This window comes from Perca flavescens, chromosome 16 (genome assembly GCF_004354835.1).
Source record: "Perca flavescens isolate YP-PL-M2 chromosome 16, PFLA_1.0, whole genome shotgun sequence".
Taxonomy (NCBI): domain Eukaryota; kingdom Metazoa; phylum Chordata; class Actinopteri; order Perciformes; family Percidae; genus Perca; species Perca flavescens.
The window spans coordinates 1,471,450-1,494,725 of record NC_041346.1 but is presented as its reverse complement, the minus strand read 5'-3'; the positions used below and the strand labels follow the sequence as shown (position 1 = coordinate 1,494,725).

The 23,276-nt window shown below is 41.6% G+C and overlaps 1 protein-coding gene across 1 annotated transcript in view; it reads right to left on the bottom strand.

Moving 5' to 3' along the window:
- Positions 1-17,987, bottom strand: part of LOC114570588 (thyrotropin receptor-like) — a 32,449-nt gene extending 14,462 nt beyond the window's left edge. Inside the window, exons 1-3 of the mRNA XM_028600910.1 lie at positions 17,824-17,987; positions 17,672-17,743; positions 1,039-1,113 (exon numbers count right to left, since the gene is read on the bottom strand). Coding sequence (XP_028456711.1) covers positions 1,039-1,113; positions 17,672-17,743; positions 17,824-17,987 — 311 coding nt within the window. The remainder of the gene's footprint in view (positions 1-1,038; positions 1,114-17,671; positions 17,744-17,823) is intronic.
- Positions 17,988-23,276: the final 5,289 nt, after the last annotated feature.

Sequence of the window (23,276 nt, the reverse complement as noted above, 5' to 3'; positions counted from 1 at the left end):
CAATCATCTTACATTCATATCACCCAAATTATGTGTGCAATGTGCATCATACGGATGGGTGCATTGCATATGGTTAACTGTGCAAGGGTAAAAGGCTTTCATCAACATCTACAACACAGACTTCATGATGCATTGCTTTCTGACATATTATAAGACAGATATAATCAGGTCATCACAAAATGTCCTTTGTCAATACATTTAAATAATTTAAGAAAATAATAAACCTGAAAAGTAGCCATTGAAATAAAGTGCTTGATTTGTAATTTAAGACTGCCATGGTACTAGCATGGGAGGGGCCATGCATGGTCTACATGTGAACTGAAGCGTCTCCAGCAACACAGAGCCGCCTGTGGACACTCGTCTGTAAATAATGCCGGAAAAAAATTATCGCCGAACGATGCCGATACACGTTAAAACGCAAATATCGGCCTGATATAATCGGTGTATCACTACTAATAAGTTCTGATGCAGCGAAAATTTTACTCACATAACTTATCAGCTGTTTTTAGCTGTCAGCATCTTTCCAGATATTGTATAAATTTGTCTTTGTCTCCGGTCCGCTCTGGACAGTAGCTGACATGAAAGAAAGATTAAAACTTGCCTTATTGAACCAAATTACTGAAGAGCCACTTCTCTTTAGTTTTCTATTGTAGGTTTCCAGTAAGCAACCACTTCTCTTCTACTCTTAGTGCCATCTTCTGATGAAACTACGCTGTAGCCTAGTTTATTTGCTCCAAACCAATTGATGGAAAGGTTCCTAATTCTCTTTTATTATTATTATTTTTTGCCACATTTCAAAAGTTTGCTTGATAGTTCAATCGAAACACAGATATTGACAATACATTTTAGCATTGAAAATAAAATTTGGCAGTTATATCTAAACGGAAAAAGGAAACATTGGCATCGAAACACTTCAAAAGACGAACTGTAAAAAATCTGTGCTCAGCTTCAAAATTTATCGTATGTGTTTTCATGGTGGCATAGACGGGAGGCTTCATTGTGATTACAATCAAGTTACAATGCTCAAAGGTTACATACATGTGGGTGAGTCTGGACAGGTTGTGGAAAGAATGCCTCTCAAGATATCTTATAGTATCATCGTCAGAGATGTATCTGGAAAAAACAAACAAAATACAACAAAAATAGAGATTAAAACTTTTTCATCTTATATTTAGATTTGCAGTGGTTTGCGCTCATTGGGCCTCATGCAACAACAACCTTATGCCAGTGGAGGTGGCTCATTGACATGAATGCATTTTACTGACCTGGAAGTTTGTTTACACCTGTTGGATCATTTGACTGCTTGCATTTGTTGACCCGCTGGACCTATCTTTATTTATGTCTTTTGTGTGATTATAAACAATACAACTGATGGCCCCAGAAAATTATCTGGTTAAATATGTCAACGTCTTCTTGATAGCTTTGCAGAGAATTTGTAAAAGAAATTCATGTTCTCCAGACAATGTGTCTTAATGTTTATGGTGATTCTCTGACTTTTCCTATAGTGCCACTATGAGGTTGATATTTGTGGTTTTGAGTGAAATGTCTTGATAACTATTGGATAAATTGCCATGACATTTTGGACAGAATAAACTGTAACCTTCTTTCACACAGATTCTGCAAAATCACCATAATGAAGGTCTGCTGTTACGCCGGCTTTGTTTTTTTTCGCATTGAACCAAACAGAGGTGGCATAATTCCACCCCAGCGTGTAATTTCAGATTGCCCACGGGGTGATGTCAGCTTCCTCAGCAGATACTGTCTCTGCTGACACTTCTTGAGGATCTCCTCAATGTTGGAGGAAAATTTCAGAACGTTATCAAAGATCGTGCCCGGGAGCCGGTTGAGGTGAAGAGGATGTCAGAAATGGTGTTATTAACTAACACTCTCTGTGACCTGTTGGTAAGAAAGTCTAGAGTCTACAGAGTGAGTCAATGGTCAAGGTGAAAACATGTGATGAGTTTCTCGGCCAAGTAGCTGCATGGTGTTAAATGTTGAGAAGAACGCAGTATCCAGGAGCCTGGCTGGGAAGATGGGAGTGTCCATATGCTTGTGGATGGTATCTAGGATGAACAGATATGCAAACTGAAGTTTAGCCATAAGAGAGTCAGAAAGCTTGGTGATGTGACTTTTTACGACCCTCTCTATTCTACTTCATCACCAGAGAGGTGAAAGCCACAGGCTGTAAGTCGTTCAGGGCTTTTGTGGCGCCCCTCTTTGGAACAGAAATCACTGTGCTGCAGGCGATGGCAGTGTTGTAGTCAAGACCACCTAAACCGAGACCATGTCATAACAAGACCAGAATGTATCAAGACCAATGACAAGACAAAGACTCTGAGGGGTTGAGACCGAGTCAAGACCAAGACCAAGACCAAGGCAGGGTGAGACTGAGTCAAGACCAAGACAAGACTAGTCCTACACTGCATGACATGATAACATGTGGAAAATGCTAACCATAGGCACTCTTCAAATTAATTTGGAAGATCAACATTCCCATAAAAAACCCACAGAAAAATAAATAAAGATTCTTCTTCATTCACCTCTTTATTCAACACTCCTTTGGCATTTTTACCATCCACCTAACACAATAGGTGCAAACATTCAGTGGCCTAACTGCAGGTGTTTCAGTCATGGATGGCATCAAAGTATTTGACCAGTGGCGAATCGCTGGATCCGTAGTCCCAGAGTCAGTTGCATCTTCTTCAATGTTCATCATGTTCTCCACCTCTGAAATCAAAGTGTCTGAAAAACATGAACAAATACAAAAACACAATGACTGGATTAGATTTGAAAGGGATAGGGTGTTTAAGGGAGCCAGAGAAAGAAGATCAGGACACTTGTAACACACAAGCACTAGGGTTTGATGAGGTAAAAAGTTAACTTACAGTATATATTTGATCTGCAACTGTGTATTCAAACTCAAAATTAACACTCTTAAAATAACGTGCCGTGTGCTTATGACACACGGCAGGGAGGGAGCCGGTGAGGGAACGGTAACATTACCGCAGTGTGTAACGTTTATGTGCAACTAGGAGCTGAGCATAGATATATACATATACATATTTAAATCTATGGGAGCTGACAATAGCTAATATTTATGTAATGTAACTTTATATACATTAGCTAATGTAGCTTTACATGACCTGTCTTGTTATAGTTTATCACAAGCAAAAACATAACTTAGGAACAAGAATTTGTCACCACATGTCCTTAGCTAGCAAACGTTAAATCCGAATATGTTAACTAAATTTTGTAACTTTAGCTTGAGCACCTATGTGGCAAATAACAGTTAGCTGGCAAACAACTGAAACTAGAAGATCCCTGAAACATACAGTATATACACAAATATATAATATATATTAGCTAATATTTGCTAAATTACCTTGGGTGAGGGGTGAAGAAATTTCTAAAGAGTTTTGGTAAAGAGACAGATTGATAACGTTAGTTAGCTAGCTTCGCTAGCGTCACTTAACGTTAGCTTGCTAGTTACAACATTTATAAATAAACTTTTTATGGTTTAGGTACGATTTGGCTCCTCTGTCTCACGTATTCACTTTCTTGTGAATGCCGTGGGGAGGGAAGGTTAACAGTATTGAATTTCAAATTAGAAATGAGGTATTGGTTGCATTTGAAGGAGGGATATTTACATCCAATCATGATAATGATGTTAACACATGAGACAATACACAGGCAGTAAGGTGATCTCCCCGCAGTTGTGGTCTTGACAGGTCTTGAAATAAAATCCCGAGTCTTCTTTATCCGAGATGAGACAAGACATAATGCCGTAAAAATGCGGTCGATTCCGAGACAAGACTTTCAAAAAGTGGTCTCGAGACCAAGACCGATCTCAAGTAGTACAACACTGGGCAATGGAGCTGTGGAATACGTGCTGGAATACACTGCCGGGCTGCTCAGCACAGTGCCTTAGGGTCTGCCCACAGATATTGTCCAGTCCAAGAGCTGTGTTCACTTTGGTTCTTTTTAGGCCACAGCATTTCAGTCAAGTGTCTTCCCCAAACGGATGGTGCAGTTGACACACTGGTGAAATCCTTTAAGAGTTCTGTCAACTGAGCAGTGGTTAAAGGGACCTATGATGAATTTGGGGGCATCTGGAGATATTATTTCAAGATTTTCTAGTGTTTCCCTAATATATTCTGTGGCTGAGGATGCTTTTGCTATGGGATAGATATAAACCAGGATAAAAAATAGTTGTGGGAATTCCCTGAGAAGATAGAAAGGATACAGGGAGACAGCCAGGAGTTTGATATCAGTGTTAGTTTTTCTCAACTGTTGTGCACCAGCATAGGTTGACATCAGGCCCCCACAAACAGCGCTCAGCCTTTTTTGCTGATTTTGACCAGTGGCCACTGGCAGTATTGCAACGAAAAATCTCTGTGCAACATAGAAAGGATTTTCCCCATAGGCCACCATTGTAAAAGAGACATCTGTAAAACTGCTGCCAGGACAACTCCAACTGTAAACAGGGTCGGTTATGACTCTTTCTATTGTGAATTTTTAATCTATGGACTTTTGATATTTGAAAAATGTCCCTCTAGCCGAGAAAAGTGATTTAAAAACCAGTGACACCACCACAATGTAAAGTCTAAAGGCTGAGAGGGAACTCGCTGGCAGGGGCCAGCGGGACAAACACTACTGCGCATACTCAGTGGTTCGCATATCACGGAAGTTAACCTGGAAGCTTTGAAATATTTTTGGCGGATGCACCACTGAGCAACTCCTATAGAAATGAACTGGGCTCCGCCATTAACGTTGCATCCAGATATTATAATACATCCATGGTGAACATAAAGGCAGGCACCACCGCCGTGTTGTTTTCCTGTCAATTCATTGTCTCAGTCAAGTCTCATAGCAGTCCTGAAGCCGTCTATGTGCGGGGTGGAAAGATAATTCAATAAGTGTGGCAGGAGCACCAGTATCCACAGAGTCTTTATGTAGTCCATGCTCCTGGTGCTGTTAACACTGACATTAACGCTAGCTAGCATAAGCTCAGTTAGCTGAGTTAGCTGATGGAGTTCCCAGCGATAGACAGTACTTGGCAAAATTTAATTGGATTAGCTGGAATTCAACCAGTAGATGCCAGTCTATGCATATAACACAATATGTAGAAATCAAATAATTTGCACAAAAATGTCAAGATTTGGACATGAATCCATCAACAACACCAAAAATGGCCCTCCTGTGGGTCGAGTCGCGCATCACTACTGCGTGTTGTCTGGCCATGCAACCTGTCCCTACACACAGACATTGGTTCAGCTCTGTTTCAGTATTGTGACTACTTCCCCTGCTGTCTTGAAGGTGCAACAACTCTGTCCCCCATTCCAACTTTGTAATTTTTACACAGACAGCGGGGCGAATTAAAGGCCCAACAGTACTGTCTTGGACAGACGGTACTGAAAGGGTTACAATTACAGTATAAACACTGACTAAAGTTGTAGGAGAAGTTCTGAAGAAAGACATAACAAATCGGAGTGTGGCACCAAAGCCATTTTTTAAGTGGGTAGGCTGGCGGGGCACCAAAAAGGAGGAAGAGGTTTTGGGAATTAATTTCAGACGTCCAATCTACTTAAAATTTTGTTGTGAGTGGTATCAACATTCGAAAATTAGCATGAACAAGGTTCTCCAAATCCTGCTGAGACATTAGTCCTTTAATCCTTGATATATTCTTAAATTAATAGTAGACTGACTTTATAATTGTCTTGAATTTGGCTGTTGGAATTCAGTTCTGAGTCCATGATGTTTTTTGTGATTAACAATTTTCTTTTTTTTAAAAACATACAAAACAATTCTCATGGACATACATACCCCCTTCATCATCACCAACCACCCAAACAAAAATCAAGAAAAGAGTACAGTAACTACAATATTCAAAACCATTTGACAAAATAATAACAAAATAGAAAATAAACTATAAACCAAATTAAAGCTGCGAGCAGTGAGGGACGAGCCCTCGCGCCTCTGCGCGCGCCGGGGTTACCGGCGGACGCCGCTCCTTGCGACTGTGCATTTGCGCGGCACTCAGACAACGCAAATCATCACCAATGACAAGGGAACTCCACGCTGAGTTCAACGATACCTCATACAAGATACAAGACTCTAAGTCATACAGTTCATTACCTGTGAAAAGGGGCGTGGCTAAGACATAGGGGGCGGGTCAAACCATCATCAATGAAAAAAGAAGTCTCTGCTGAATTCGTTGATACCTCACATAAGACTCTACCTTAAATGGGTCACCAGTTATGAAAGGGGGCGTGGCTTAATTATAAGGGGGCGTGCCAAACCATCACCAATGAATAATGAAGTCTCTGTTGAGTTCAATGACACCTCACACAATGGTCTACTTCAAACGGGTCATTAGTTATAAAATGGGGCGTGGCTAAAGCTTAGGGGGCCGGTCAAACAATCCCCAATGAACAATGAAGTCTCTGCTGAGTTCAATGATACCTCACACAAGGGTATACCTTAATCGGTTGAAATGTTATGAAAGGGGGCGTGGCTTAAACGTAGGGGGCGGGTCAAACCATCACCAATGAAGAAGGAACTCTCTGCTGAGCTCAATGACACCTCACACAAGACTCTACCTTAAACGGTTCAAATGTTATAAAAAGGGGGCGTGGTCATATTATAGGGGCTGGCTCAGTATCACATGTAGACCACACATTCTGAGTTTCATGTAAATCGGATGATGTTTGTCATACAAGGCGCATTTCCTGTTGCCAGCGGGGGGCGCTATGACCAAAAGTCAATTTTGGCCTGTAGGTGTCCTCAGGCCTGGACCCTTGTCAATTGTGAGAAATATCAGGCAGATACGACAAAGTATACTCAAGTTACAACAACTTCTTTGTTCATCGGTAAACACTCAAAATGGCCGCCCCACGCCACGCCCACACCGTCTGATGAAAAGTTTTCCTTTTAATAACTCTTCATCGTTAAGGTGTTGGGATGGTACAGACCAAGTTTGAAGACCATCGGATGAAATCTCTAGGAGGAGTTCGTTAAAGTATAGCACCTTGACTTTTAGGCCTACTTCCTGTAGCCACTAGGGGACGCTATGACTTTAAGTAAATATCGGCCTTTATTTGTCCTCAGGGTTGGACTCTTATGAATCCTGAAAAGTTTTGAGGTAATCGGACAACGTACACTCGAGTTAAACCCACTTCCTGTTTCGGCGGCGAAACGCACAAAATGGCCGCCCTGCCACGGCCACGCCCTATGACGAAAAGTTTTTCTTTTAACAACTTTTCATCTTTAACGTCTTAAGATGGCACAGACCGAGTTTGAAGTTGATCGGATGAAATCTCTGGGAGGAGTTCGTTAAAGTACGACATGTGGAAATGGCCAAAATCGCACTAATTCCGAACATTTAATTCAAAATGGCGGACTTCCTGTTGGGTTTAGGGTATGGCTCTAATGAAGTTTGTTGTACATCTTGACATGTTACATATGTGTACCAAGTTTCGTGAGTCTACGTTAAACGCACTGCAGGGGCTCAATTTTCTTAACTTTGTAGGGGGCGCCGAAACCCTTAAAATACGTACATTTTCACCAGACTTGATGCGACTGCCAAATTTGGTTAGTTTTTGAATATAGTAAGCCCCTCAAAAAGCCAATTCATTTGACGGGAAAATAATAATAGAAACAATTAAAGCTTCGAGCAGCGATGGACGGGCCCTCGCGCCTCTGTGCGCGTCTGGGTTACCGGCGGACGCTGCTCCTTGCGACCATGCATTTGCGCGGCACTCAGACGCCGCAAACCGTCACCAATGAAAAGGGAACTCCCCGCCGAGTTCAACGATACCTCACACAAGACTCTACGTCATACGGTTCATTAGCTGTGAAAGGGGGCGTGGCTAAAGCATAGGGGGCGGGTCCAACCATCACCAATAAAAATGAAGCCTCTGCTGAGATGAATGATACCTCACACAAGACTCTACCTTAAATGGGTCAGCATGTATGAAAGGGGGCGTGGCTTAAACATAGGGGGCGGGCCAACCATCACCAATGAAGAAGGAAGTCTCTGCTGAGTTCAATGATACCTCACACAAGGGTATACCTTAAACGGTTCAAATATTATGAAAGGGGGCGTGGCCTGAGTAAGTGGGCGTGGTCATATTATAGGGGGCGGCTCAGTATCACACGTAGACCACACATTCTGAGTTTCATGCAAATCGGATGATGTTTGTCATATAAGGCAGATTTCCTGTTGCCAGCAGGGGGCGCTATGACCAAAAGTCAATTTTGGCCTGTAGCTGTCCTCAGGCCTGGACCCTTGTCAATCGTGAGAAATTTCGGGCAGATACGACAACGTACACTCAAGTTACAACAACTTCTTTGTTCATCGTTAAACACTCAAAATGGCCGCCACGCCACGCCCACACCGTCTGACGAAAAGTTTTTCTTTTAATAACTTTTCATCGTTAAGGTGTTGGGACGGTACAGACCAAGTTTGAAGTCCATCGGATGAAATCTCTAGGAGGAGTTCGTTAAAGTATAGCACCTTGACTTTTAGGCCTACTTCCTGTTGCCACTAGGGGGCGCTATGACTTTAAGTAAATATCGGCCTTTATTTGTCCTCAGGGTTGGACTCTTATGAATCCTGAAAAGTTTTGAGGTAATTGGACAACGTACGCTCGAGTTACACCCACTTCCTGTTTTGGCGGCGAAACGCACAAAATGGCCGCCCCGCCACGGCCACGCCCTATGACGAAAAGTTTTTCTTTTAACAACTTTTCATCTTTAACGTCTTAAGATGGCACAGACCGAGTTTGAAGTTGATCGGATGAAATCTCTAGGAGACTTGATGCGATCGCCAAATTTGTTGAGTTTTTTAATATGTTAAGCCCCTCAAAAAGCCAATTCATTTGACGGGAAAATAATAGAAAGAAACAATAATAATTCCTTCAGTTTCAATACGGCCTTCGCCGCTGTCAGCGCTCGGGCCCTAAATATACTCGAATTACGCCGAAAATGAAGCTAACTATCCGTGATTTGTAGCTACACGTAGTTAGGATTGAAGGGACAGTTGCAGCTAACGAAACACCTAGTCTTCACAAATATTCATTAACTTGAAATCGGACACCATTGTTAGCTTTATAAGACATTTAGTTAGATGTTGTATAAGTAGCGTGACATGTGTGTAACATGTGGTAAGAGATTGCTGGTGTAACAAGCTCGCTGACCGCGCTCTCACTCTCACACAACGGGCCATTTAGCTAGCAGGAAGAGGGGAGTTGCAGGCCCTGGAGCTCTGTCAGGGCAGCGGCGTTTGGTAGTCCATGCTGTGGGCTGCCAGCTGTGACGGAGCTCCAAGTACCTCATAGAAGGCCGGGGTCTGTGAAGGAAGGCAGGCCAGGCGGCGAGGCAGCACCAGCGGCTGAACTCCGACACACAGTCTTAACAAATTTGAGCTTTATATAGTTGATTTCTCGCTTAAAAAAGTCTCAGAAGTGAATTTAATAACAAAATAGCCAGACAATGTATAACTTTGTAGTGTCTGAAATATGAGACCTGCTGTCGAGTCTCCCATGTGTTTCTATGTAGTTTGCTCAAACCAATCAGCGCGTAGCTCATTCGGAATATTCATGAGCATACCATATTTGGAAGAAAAGCTCTTGTTCCAAATAGAGCCATATTCACAGGGTAGTTAAGGGCCTAATAAAATAACATCCAGGCAATTTTCAGCCCAACCAATGTTACATACCCCATTAGGAGACCTTAAGGAACAGTGTAAAATACCCTATATAATCATTCTATCACCCTTTTAATATTGATTGAGATTATTAATTCATTTTAAATCCCCAGCCAAATGCCTTCCCAGCACCCCCTAATGAAGAAGGGCCGAAAGACCCTGGGAAGTTTCTTCAAAGCAGCACAAGGCAATGACGACAAGTCCTCTTCTCTAGAGCAAGTAGTGTCCACAGACCTAGAGGCATATCTTCTGACATGCAACATCGACAGTGAAGATGACCCCTTAATCTGGTGGCGGCAAAATAGCAATGTACTGTATATCCACGGTTGTCTGTGTTGGTGAAGAAATACCTATGCATTCCATCTACCAGCTCACCTTCTGGGTGGCTGTTCAGTAAATGGGGCAACATTGTGACATGCCACTGTGCATCACTAAAGCCAGAGCAGACTTGACAGACTTGTGTTTCTGGCCAGGAAGTGCCATATTCAGGGTCACATATAGGGGTCATGTGAGAGGCGGATATCCCAAAGAAAATATGATTTAATTTACTCTTTTGTAATGGCCAAATTAATATTAATTTTCTTTTGTCACTGACGCCTTAGTAGGTTGGCAGATTTGTGTTTTATTTATGCTTATTTGTTACAATTTTTAGAGCCTAAGTGAATGGCCAATTTAATATTTTTTTTTCTTTTTTCATTGAAGCCTTCATTTACAGGTGTGTGAAGTTCGCTCAAGAAAAATTAAACTAGTTATAAAAGGCCAGCAATTAAAGACAATGTGCTGCTATATGTACTAAATAAATCATTAATTTTTTATACTGCAACTGCACTTCAATGGCCAATTAATGCCCCTTTTCTTTAGACACTGAAGCCTCAGAATGTTGAATGACATTTCAATTAGCCCATTTCAAGCCATGTTCAGGCCATATTCAGCGCAGTGTGTTAAACTTCTATTTTTGGTAACCTACTTGAATGGCCAGTTGAATGTTAATTCTACAAAAGGCAAGCAGTTAAAGAATGTTTTTTCTTTATTCACTGAAGCCTCTATGTTTACATGCTTGTGGTGATGTGCAATGTTCTATAGGTGCCAAAACAAATCTGTTTAGTACTGCTGTGGTGGAAGTTTTCCTTGAAGCAACAGCGTTAGTGATATTCATGATAAAATCAAAATGAATAACAACTGTTTGAGAATTAAACCAAAGTTTGGTCTTTGAGTATTTATTTACATTTGCAAACGCAGAGAAAACAGTTTCACAAGTACCACGGCACATCTGAAAGGGTCTTCTAACCTAAAGTCTAAACATCCAAACATCATATAGTGAAGACCTCTGTTAAGCCACCCCTCTAAATGTATCTTTTAGCATGCTCATAGTTGAAGAGAGGACATCATTAACAGTCAAACCATTGTCTCACCTTCACTTCTGCTCTCTGTTCTTAACATTAGCCTAAACAACAGTTTTATCTCAGGAGACAGAAACCTACGTAGTTCTCACTGTTGTAAACAGTCATCGGCCTTCTCCACTTCTATCTAAGCAAAAAGTCAACAATGTGAGGAGCTCCAAGCTAGTAAAACTAAATAACTTAAATACACTCTAGGCTATAGTTCACGGTTGCCAACTATTTCACTTGGAGTCTTTTGAATCTACACATGAAAAAGCTAAATCTTGTGGAGTTATAAAACAATCATTAAACAAATGGTTAAAATAAAATTTGCCACCACACTGCCAATTTGTTTTGTTTTGTCATGGTTCATGTGTGCAATAAACATTACACTTCATGAGAAAAAAAATTGTTGCAGAGAATTGTGATATCAATTCTAAGCTAAAAAAATCGTGATTCATATTTTTCCCCGAATTGTGCAGGCCTAGTTTGCACCACAGCCTCTAGGTGCTTATACAGCACCTTAATCCACTTTATAAAAATGCTGCCAATGAACATAGTTGTAAACATCCTTGTGTGAATTTCTTAAGTACAATGATCCCCTTACCCCCACCAATACATTTCTGAAAGAAACCTGATACCTTAATTCGGCAGTATATTTGTAATAATAAACAACCTAGGCTAAAATACTCTACCCAGCAACGTACCACAAACGTGGGAGGCTTGGCCCTCCCCAACCTTAAAGTGTATCACAGAGCCTTTCAGCTATGGGCCCTCAGAGTGTGGCTAGACCCCTCATCTACAGTCCCATTGAGAGAAATAGAGCCAAACCTCACTGGAAGTCTAAGACTGCAAGACCTTGCCTTTGCAGGTGTGTGTCCAAAAAGGTGTATGCTAACCTATGGCCCTATTATCACCAACATATTGACCAACTTTAAACAGGTGGAGGAGCAACTACACTACACCAATAAGTGGCATTTGAATACCCCAATATGGCACAATGCACACTTAATGTCTGGTAACAAACCTTTTGCTTGGAAGCAGTGGAGTGACAGAGGTATTTATACTTGACCAGCTATGAGAAAGGTATGTTGAGTTTTGAAGACCTGAGAGCTAGTTTTGAGGTCCCCAGGACATCCTTCTACTTTTATCTGCGCTTCAGATCAGCCCTAAAATGTTATGGAGTGCGATGGGGAAATAGTCTTGAGGCGCACCCAGTCATTAAATGGTTTGTTGATTTATTATTATTATTATTTTGATTTATTTAATATTAGTGTCCAAGATTTATGCTAAACTGATGCAAGTATCCATAGGAGAACTCCCAGTCGTAAAGAAATGGGAAAGAGAGCTGAGCCCTGAGGGAAACGCAATTAATTGGGAGACCGTTTGGGACATTTTCCACTGTTCCAAAAACCCAAATCACCAGTATATCCACTACAACATATGTCATAGGACATATTGGACTCCTCAGAAGAGATACGTCCCTAAAATCACTCTTGTGTTTTCTGTCAACCTGAGCAAACTGGAACTTTCCTGCATATGGTCTGGGATTGTGAACAGGTGCATGAGTTTTGGAATAAAACAACATCAATAATATCTGATGTGATAGGATGTTGAGTTCCTACTGACCCGATTGTTTTGTTACTTAATGAGAATTCTAAATTACACCTGCTTGGGAGACAGAGGAAAATTTGGCTAGCCGGCTCAACTTCAACCAAGAAAATGATAGCTCAGTGCTGGCTTCCCCCTCACTCGCTTTGTATAAAACAGTGGTTGGCGTATTTTCTGGACATAGTTATTCTTGAGCTCTCTACAGCAAAGATTAACAAAGCCAAATCATCAACTATCAGCCTATGGAACAGACTTAATGACCTCAGCCCCACAAGAACTAGAGGAGAGTGATTAGGCAAGGTGTGGTCAAGGGCAGCTTTAATTCAATTTGTGTTTCTTTGTTCTGTGCGCCATCTGATATTACCTGTCACACATTGTGGAATTTGTTTTGTATGTCTGAAGGTGCTAATAAAAAATGTATCACAAAAAAAAATAAAAAAATGCTGCCAAACCCATACATTTCCAAATTTTGAACACATAGCCCCATTCAACCATCAAACAGCCTTTTTGGCATAGAGTGAAATAAAAGCTACGCCCGCGAATAAACCCCACCTGATTAGGATGAATTAAAAAAGTAATAATATTATTTAATCTATTTCCCAAAATGTTTGAAATAATCTTAACATCTAACTGCATTGACGAAATTGGCTGTTAATTATTACAGTCTCCTGGGAAGCAAAGTTATGCCAAAATGTTGGTGGCAGTGTGCCCTTCTCCACTGCCTCTCTATACTGTACCTCTAACAGAAGTGGAGCCAGTACACATTAGAGACGCGCGCTGATTGGTTGAGCAAATCCCCAATACACACACATTAGAGACGCGACAGAATCTCATATTCCAAACACTGCAATGTTTTGTTACCAAATTCACTTCTGAGACTTTTTTACGCAAGAAATCAACTATATAAAGCTCAAATATGAGCCGTTTTATGAAAATTGATGACTAATTGCAAATTTGGTAAGACGTGTCGGACTTTAGGAGCTCCACACAGTCTGACAAGAAAGCGGCAGCCTGCTGGGCTCCATACCCAGGGCAAAGTCACCCTTGTGGATACTGCACTACCGGGGCTCCGCCGCCGGCTGCCGGCATAACTATAATATATTTACGGTTTGAATTTCGTCACGCCACTTATATAACATCTACCCCAATGTCTTATAAAGCTAACCGTTGTGTCAGATTTGATTTTAAGGCATTTTTATGAACGCCTGGCGTCTTCTTAGGACGAGCAGCTAGCTAGCTATATGTCCCATTCAATACAATGGGAAACAATTGCAGCTAGATAGCTACACTTTCGGCATAACTATAGTATATTTACAGTTTGAATTTCGTCACGCCACTTATATAACATCTACCCCAATGTCTAGACCACACTCTATAATTTACAAAGCCCCAACAATTCCAACAATTCCAGTAATTCCCTCAAGAGCAAGCAGTGCAACAGTGGAGAGGAAAAACTCTCTCTTGGGAAGAAACCTCGGACAGACCCAGGCTCTTGGTAGGCGGTGTCTGACGGGCCAGTTGGGGATATGATGAAATTCCATTCTTTGAAAACTTTGAACAAAGCCTGTCACATCTGTTTTAATTGGTTATAATACATTTGTATGATAGATTGTTACACTGTTTTCCTTCCTGAAGATTTATCTGCGTGAACCTACCTTAAACCAATCCTCCTTCCCTTTGGTGCCTTTCTTATCTATCTACTCTCATGTCATCAAAGTGAATGGAGCAACCTATAAGGCTACCTTACTTTAGGAAGTTGGTACTATCTGCAGTAGAAAATGAAATAGAGAAAAGGATCTAGTACCAAAAGTGAGTTGGGTTGAGTCAAGCCAAACCATGCATTGGAAATGAGTGGAAGTTAAGTATGTGCAGCCCAGCTGTGTGGAGTACCCCAGCACATCTTGAACCTGAGCCTGAGTCTGGAGAGGGTCCCTGTGCTGTGGAAGACATCCTGCCTGGTTCCTGTACCGAAGACACGCCTAGAGTTAGAAGTTGATAATCATTATATGTGTCTTTTGATGTCAAATAGCCTAATTGTGACAAAAATAAATATGCCTGGGACACAAAAATAGTTGAAAAATCACCCACAAGCAGCAATTATGCTACACAATAATGTGGATATTCAGCATTAAATATTGCAGCAATACTTAGAAAATGGTAGGTAAATGATCACCTCCTGTATTCTTAAAATCTAAAGCCACCTTACAATAACTTTCAGGTTGTGGTACCACCAGGGCAATTAGTCCTTCAAGCTATACTTTAAATAATTACTGAGTGAGTACTGGTAAGGCGAGCTCAACATGCATGCCTTGGCAGTCATTTTTCAAGGGAACATCCAACTTCTTCTTTTAGTGTAGTTATTTGCTATTTTGTTTGAATTAGGGACATAGTACTAGATAGTTATAAGCTAATTCATGTATTTTCCAGAACAATTTCCTACTTTTTTTTTACCCTAATTGGTTGCAATTTTGTTGAGTAGTGGACAAATGGTAAATGGACTGCATTTGTTTAGCCCCTTTTCTAGTCTTAGCAACCACTCAAAGCACTCTACAGTACAGGCACAATTCACCCCATTCACACACGCACACAGTCATGACGGTCATTCATTCACTGAAGGCCTGCAACCAGCTCATCAGACAAATATTTACACATTGAACCACGACCTAGGATTGGTAGACGGCCGCTTTACGTTCTGAGCCACAGCCACACAAATGACCAGGTAATGATGAATTTACAGGGTTACTATTGTTGCAGGTTTAGCAACGACAAGGGCAGGGTCCAAATAAAAATCTATATAAACACCGGGGAGGGTCTATAAGATTCAAATATATGATTCAGCCCTCCTCCCCCAATAATTATCATACTGTCACTAACTAAGGCCAGAGTCTCGGTCCTTGTTTAGAACAAAGTTCGATTGACAGCTTTCACACCATATGTTTGAGTTACAGTGCAATCTAGCAGCTGTAGTAATTATGGGAGCAAAGGACGCAGAGACACAATCCATGTAGGAAGGAGGTTGGGGTGGATGGATGAGTCAAAACTTCAGGCTTTAACACAAGAGACTGCTGCTTGTTTCTCAGTACCAACCAACAGTCACTGGGTCTTTTATAAGCTAGACCACGATAGTTCTCACACAAACCATGTGTTTATTATTGTAACCCTGAGTACAAAATTCTCCTAACCTTAGTGACGTAGTCTTTTTACTAAAAAACACAATGTTTCCCTAACCTGTCATCCATTGGTTTGTGGACAGATCAGCGTGTAGTTACGCCTTAAAACATCCCCTGCTTTATAATGTTTACTGAGGTAGTAATTAGGGCTGAACGATTTTTGAAAATAATCTAATTGCGATTTTTTCCCCAAATATTGCAATTGCGATTCGATATTCGATTATTTTTTTAAGCTCTTTGTCTTCTGATTTATTGTTTGTGTTTGTTGAATAATACATTGTATAGTATGAACAACACACAATTACACACTAGACAGTTAAATAAGTAAAAACCCATACATACGTATATACACACATATATATATATACACACACACACATATACATTATATATATACATTATATATATATATACATTATATATACATATACATACACACACACATATATATACATACACACATATATACATACATACATACATACATACATATATACATACATACATATATAGATATACACACACACACACACACACACACATATATATACACACACACATACACACACATATACATACATACATACATAAACACACACACACATACATACACACACACACATATACATACACACATTTTTTTACAGTGCACAGAGAGGACCTGCCTCCAGCCCCTCCCCCTCGTGAAGTTGCGTGCCGACACCGTCAACACAGCACTAGCTCAGAGAGGCTATCGTTACGTTAGCTCTAGCTCAGACAGGCTATCGTTACGTTAGCTCTAGCTCAGAGAGTCTATCGTTACGTTAGCTGCTGCTGGTCTTGCCGTGGGATTAACTGTACTAATGACACCGTTGAAACACCGCGGCCACGCTGCTGTGAAAGCTCCCTGAACCGTCATTTATCAGTCTGATTGTTACCCCTCTCAGTGGCAACTCCTCCACCCATATCTTTATAACGGAGCTAACCGCTAACCGGAGCTAACCGCTAATCAGAGCTAGCTCGTTGCCAACCGAGCCTTCAGTTCTGCGTGCTTGTGTCCATTAACTGCATGTATGGACTCGAGCCCGAGCAAAACCCTTCATTTTATTAAACTGGCTGTAAAAGATTTAAACTTCAACTCAGAATTGTTTGAATGACAGAGATCAGCTCAAGGTACAGTGTAGCGTTAGCGTGCTAAGTTGATGCTTTCTCTGCGTAGTGCAGACTTTTGCTCTCGCGAGTCATCAAATCGAGACCTAATCGCAGCCTTTGCGATTAGGAAATCGCGTTTTAACATATCGTGATATTATCGCAAATGCAATTAATCATTCAGCCCTAGTAGTAATTCAAGGTGTCATTTTCTCATAGACTTGTATGCAATCAGACTTCTTTTTGAAACCAGTGAAATCGTCCCCTGTTGTAAATTAGATAGAATGCAGCTTTAAGGCACTTAAAGCATTAGCTTTACTTTTAAGAGGTAAGTTTCGTCTATTATTTTTTACAGTCTAGGGTAAACATTGATGTTCGTGTCACGGTAACTGTGCTTTGTTTGTTATAACTTTGGCGGGTTTTGTCATCCTATATTATTATGATCCAATGTTTTGTTTTGTTTTTGAAGCACACATAAAATGTATTATAGAAGGCTTCATATCTTTTTTACAGTAATTGAGATTTTTGTCTACAATCTGTCAGGACTTCCAGTGTGCTGATTAACATGTTGTCAGGCCTTGGTGAAGGTATTTATGTGCTTTCTTTGGTAAGTGGCATTCTCGGTTCTTGCCAATTATGCTGGTTTGAAAGAAAAGGGTAAGAAAAGAAACTCTTACATGTGAGAAATGTTGGCCAAACTGGCGAATGCATTCTGAGGGATAGAAGAAAGTTTGGTCCCCACAAGCCACCTGAAATAAAAATAAACAGTATCTTGATACAACATAAAGTCACAACCTAAGATCAGAGTTGAAAGAATATGGTTACTTACACCTCATGTGTGCTGGAATGGAAAACCGGCATGACCTCAGCTCCAAAACATGACACACTGTAGATGTCCCAGTCACACTGGCAATGAGTTGGACAATATTCCAGAAGGAGAGTGACCTCGACAGTACTGATAATGAAAAAAAGTAGATTCAAGTCAAGCTTCATTGTAAGAGTGGTGATTCAGTGGTGGAGCCTCCCAGGTTACGCTGCAGAGTGAGAGAGGTTTAGAAAGAGGCTGGGCTGTCCTGGATTTTGGCCAATAGTGGAAGACCACTTCTGGTCAAGACCTTCAAAATAAAAATCTAATTGACACGTGTTTACTTCCATAAGATTTTTTTATTTCACTTTTATTTATACAGGGAAAGATCAGACTGAGACACAGGTCTCTTTCACAGCTGAAATAACAATTACATTCAACAACAATTTGTTCATTAAGCATGGCTTTAACTTGCCAAGTAGAAATCCAGACATCTAGCTTCAGTTGCAAGTCAAAGAGCCATTGTATACAAACGCAGTTTTGCCCAACTCTGAATGAGCCTGAGGAACCTCCAGTACCAACGAATATTTGGAACGAGTTTGGTAACCACCAATTCTCCAATATCAATCCATTGATATTACGTATATGATGATATACCATATAATATCATACATATCCATTGGCTTTTCTGCCAGAAAAATATATACACAATAGTCATTTTCAATGTATACATTAATGATGAAAATGTAAAAAAAGGAAAATGTTATAATTTGGTTTTAGCTTTGTTTAGACCCTAAGGCAGATTCAGACACACAGGATTTAGTGTTGAAAGTTCTTTTTTTGGCCTAAGCCAAACTTGGTACTTGCAAAGCGGAGTGTTTGAACAGTGGGCAGGTTATCCAGGTGGAAGGTGATGGCGTCTGGTGGTGGCTGGTGAGTAATGTAGCAGGTAACGGTAGGTGATCAGCAAAGGGAGGCTCACCTCAGGTTCTGGCAGACACTGAAGGTGGAAGAGTGAGAATATTTCCAGCAAAGCATCGACAATTCAATTTTATTCACAGTGTCAAATCATAACAAAAGTTAGAGATAAAGTAGGTCTAGATTGCACTCTATAATTTTCAAAGACCCAACAGTTCCCCCACAAGTGCAAGCATTTGGTCCGACAGTGGCGAGGAAAAACTTCCTTTAAACAGGCAAAAACCTCAGGCAGAACCTGAGTCTTGGTGGGTGGCCATCTGCTGCTGCCTGTTGGGACACAGAGACACTGATACAGATATATGGAAATATGATTCATAGTAATTATAGCAGTTGGTATGATGAACATTGTCAATTATAGTAACAATAAGGATAATTGAACTATGACTAGACTTAATAGATCAATTCAAGTTTCTTTCACTAGAGTACAAGGGCCTGGAGAGTTATCACAAAGGGAGCGGAACAACCTGGCAACAAGTGAGGAGAGCCTAAGTTCTTATACTTGTTAAGCTTTTGATCACATTAGTCACTGGCTGCTGCAGACAATAAATAGTTATCTCCCATAGGGTTAATTTTATGAACAGTTTCTGCTGGTGAAAAGCGTAACCGGGTAAACACCCTGAAGCCTTGTCCACACGTACACAGAATTTTTCCTCCTCAGTCCACATGAAAACGTAAAAACACGCTATCAAGCGATGTCAAGAGCATGCCAAACCAACAGGTGGCGATATAACCCTAACCGTAAAGGCATGTTGGCCAATCAGAAGCCTGAAGTTCCGGTAGGCTAACAACATGGTTCCCAGAGGAAGGGGAGAGTCATATGTGTGGACTGATGATGAAGTTCAGTTATTCCTTTATGTCCCACTTGAATACAAAGTTAGCAAAACCCGGGGAAACGTGGACTGGGAGTCGTGACAATCCAAGTACGTCGACATCCTAGCTCTTTTCCTGAGCAGTTATTAGCAGCAATATTTTGGCGGTGCACAATCTGACGTCAAACAAAGTAGACAACAGTGAACACTCTGATTTCACAAGCCAAAATCTCTGGTTTCACCGGCTACACAACACAACCACACAACCACACAACACTGCTACCGGAGTTTCTGAAAATCTTCACCCTAGCAGGAGTTTTTCAGTGACCTTATACTGCGTTTGCGTGTGAACGAACAGCCAAACGGCATAGAAAAGCTGCGGTTATGAAAAGACCTGTGTTCATGTGGACAGGGACTATGTAAAAAATACAGTCTTTAGTGTAAACAAGAACACATATAATCAACATGAACTTTCCAACTGAACTGGTTATCGAGGTGAATACCAAGATACCAGTAGGAATTAACTCGGTTGATTTTTTGAGGTTAGACATAGTATGATCCCCAACTAACCCAGGGTACAGCACCATCGCTTCAGTTTTCTTTACATTAATGATGTGGTGATTTACATTACATCACTGAACAAAGGTTTTTACCTAAGGAAAAAAAATAATGAGGGGGCCGTGTGCTGATACAACTGAGGATGGCAGTGTCATCAGCAAATTTTAAGTGGCTGTGGGTGCAATAATTTGTGTACAAAGTAAAAAGGACTGGTGAGCTGACAAAGCACTGAGGTGCACCTGTACTTATGGATTCAGAGAGCACGTTGTTAACCCTAACGTTCTGGGTTCTGTTTCTTAAAAAGGAATAAAACCACTTAAAGGGATACTTCACCGATTTAGCATTAAGCTTTGTATCAGTAGAAACACGGTAGTATTTTTGAATGACCGTGCTTCCCTCCTTCATGTCCACCTGAGACAAGAGCTCTCTGTATTGTGGGTCTGGAAAAAATCTTCCGATGACGTAAAACGACAATTTTTGCATCATCGGAAGATTTTTTGCCCACAGGCAATGGACTACAGCCAGTAGTAGGAGCTGCTTCCGCATTTTTTCAGCCCACCCGAGGGTGGGACTGTTGTCTCTCTCTGAAGATTGCCAAAGCAAAACGAGCGTCAGCCATCTTGAATCCTCGCTACTGGTTTCTCAGCAGAAAACTTTTAGATAGATAGATAGATAGATAGATAGATAGATAGATAGATAGATAGATCCCAAAGGAAATTTTAGGACAACAATTATGTGCATTCAAATTACCGCGTGTACCACCGGGATACATTGGTACAGATCGGAGAATATGCAGGACACTTTATTACAGACGGAATACTCAGACACTATGCAAATTTGGCCTGCTACGGAGACCAGCACCTCAGCCTGCAGTGTTGCTCGATGCCGCTAGCTGGTAGGGGGACATCCTCAGCGGTGTGCGGAAAGCGGGACAAGTGTAGGAGTTGGAGCTAGGTGGAAAGCTAATGCTAGCTGGCCACCTGTGCCACGCTTCGCCTGCTAAGGAGACCAGCACCTCAGCCTGCGATACCGCTAGCCAGAATACTTGACAGGCTTCGCCTGCTAGGGGGACCAGCACATCAGCCTGCAGTGTTGCTTGATGCCTTGTATCCAACTAACTGCTAACTGCTGGTGGAGTTTGTGACTGTTAGATGCCGACCATTCTACATTCTACGCAAATTTACGGCTGTGTTTATACTCTGTGTTTACAGCCCAAGCGCTAATGCTAGTATGTGTTAGCTGAACTTTACGGAGTATATGTGTGTGCACTAAATGTAGCCTGTTTCTATGTCATTTTTATATATTTTAATTGTGTAACCACTTGAGCCACGGTGAAATGTTTCGTGTATATGGTTGAAATGACAATAAAACACACTTGAGTTGAGTATCTCACTGTCTGTCTGTCTGTGAACGGTAGGCGTGGCTTGGGAGTAGACGCTAAAGCAGCGAAGCAAGTGCATATTAAGATTTGGTTTCTTTTATCCAGATGAGCCAAAAACACATTTCCTGGCTTTTCTCGGCCTAGAAAGCACAAATAGCTTTTCAGTGGTGAAATATCCCTTTAATGATAAAAGGGTTTTACAGTCATCTAAATCATTTTCTTGATCATCAGTTTATGTTTTACATTAAAGACAACTTGAACAGTGCCAAATGGAAGCCTTATTATCATCTAAATGCTAGAACCTGCTTGTCAGACAAGTCAATCAGAGAAAAGGATGGTTTTGAACTTATTGGGACATATCAATAAAAGTGACAAATTTACACTTGTACTAGTGATTACATGGATAAATGAATTGCAGCTCATCTCTTTGTATTACTAAAAACCTTTCAAAACCTTTGAAAATCAGAGGTGCCAAAACACTAGGGCTGGATAGTAGCCTAATATTTGAATATACGTTCAACAGGTAAGTCAATTTCGGGATTTGAATAGTCAGTTTTTTTTTAAACGTACATGCAGGATGAAATTCAGTGTGGTGTTTTGTCGGTATGAAGCTGCTAGCAAATTGTCCGCTACAAGAGAGCAGTCTGATGTGTGTCACGCATGACCAGGAGACAGACTGGAGTAGTGAAGCAGATCTTTATTAACAATGATCCAACAAAGAGCAGGAAGCAACCGGCAGGAATCTGGTAGCTGAGCAGGCAGGTTTAGAGCAGCAGCAGACAACAGGATACGAAGTACTGGTAAGGCAAACTTGGATAGACTAGGCTTAACGTGAGTGAGTCAGAGCGTCGTGTAGAAACGAGACTAGACAAAGTGCGTGTGTGTCTGTGCTGCTTATGTAGGTGGTTGTTGATTAGCTGCAGGTGGTGAACTGAGGATGTGGCTTGATGAGGTGCAGGTGTGTGTAATTAGTACTGAGGGGACTGGGAGCGTCTCATCGGCGTGAGTGACGAGGAGTATGAATCACTGGGAGGAGTGAGTGCTGGAGAATGAGAGGGAGGAGTGAATGAAGGTGACGGTGGGACCCTGACAGTACCCCCTCCTCCCAAGGCGGCTCCCGACGGCTGAGAAGAGGGCCGACGGTCGGCATGGAACTGGTCGAGGAGAGCGGGGTCCAGGATGTCATCACGTGGTACCCATGACTGCTCCTCTGGCCCGTAGTCCTCCCAGTCCACCAGATACTCGAGACGCCGACCCCGCCACCGTGAGTCCAAGATGTTACGGACCCTATAGATGGCTTTTATTTATCTGCCTCTGTATGGTGAAGGGTCCAATGTAGCGAGGGCTGAGCTTTCGGCAAGGCAGGCGGAGGCGAAGGTCCCGAGTGGACAGCCACACTTTCTTGCCGGTTTGGTACTGTGGAGTTTCGGACAGATGTCGGTCTGCATGGTCCTTGTGCCTGTGGACAGCCTGTTGAAGCTGCACGTGAGCTGCATTCCATACCCTTCACTGCTTTGGAACCAGTGGTTGACGGCAGGCACCTCTGATGGCTCACCCGACCAAGGGAAAAGCGGGGGTTGATACCCCAGGATGCATTGGAAAGGGGTGAGACCTGTGGTGGTTTGACGAAGAGTTCTGGGCATATTCTGCCCAGGGGAGGAAACGGCTCCAACTGTTCTGGTTCTGGTGGCAGTAGGTCCTGAGATGACGTCCGATTTCTTGGATCTTCCGTTCTGTTTGTCCGTTTGTCT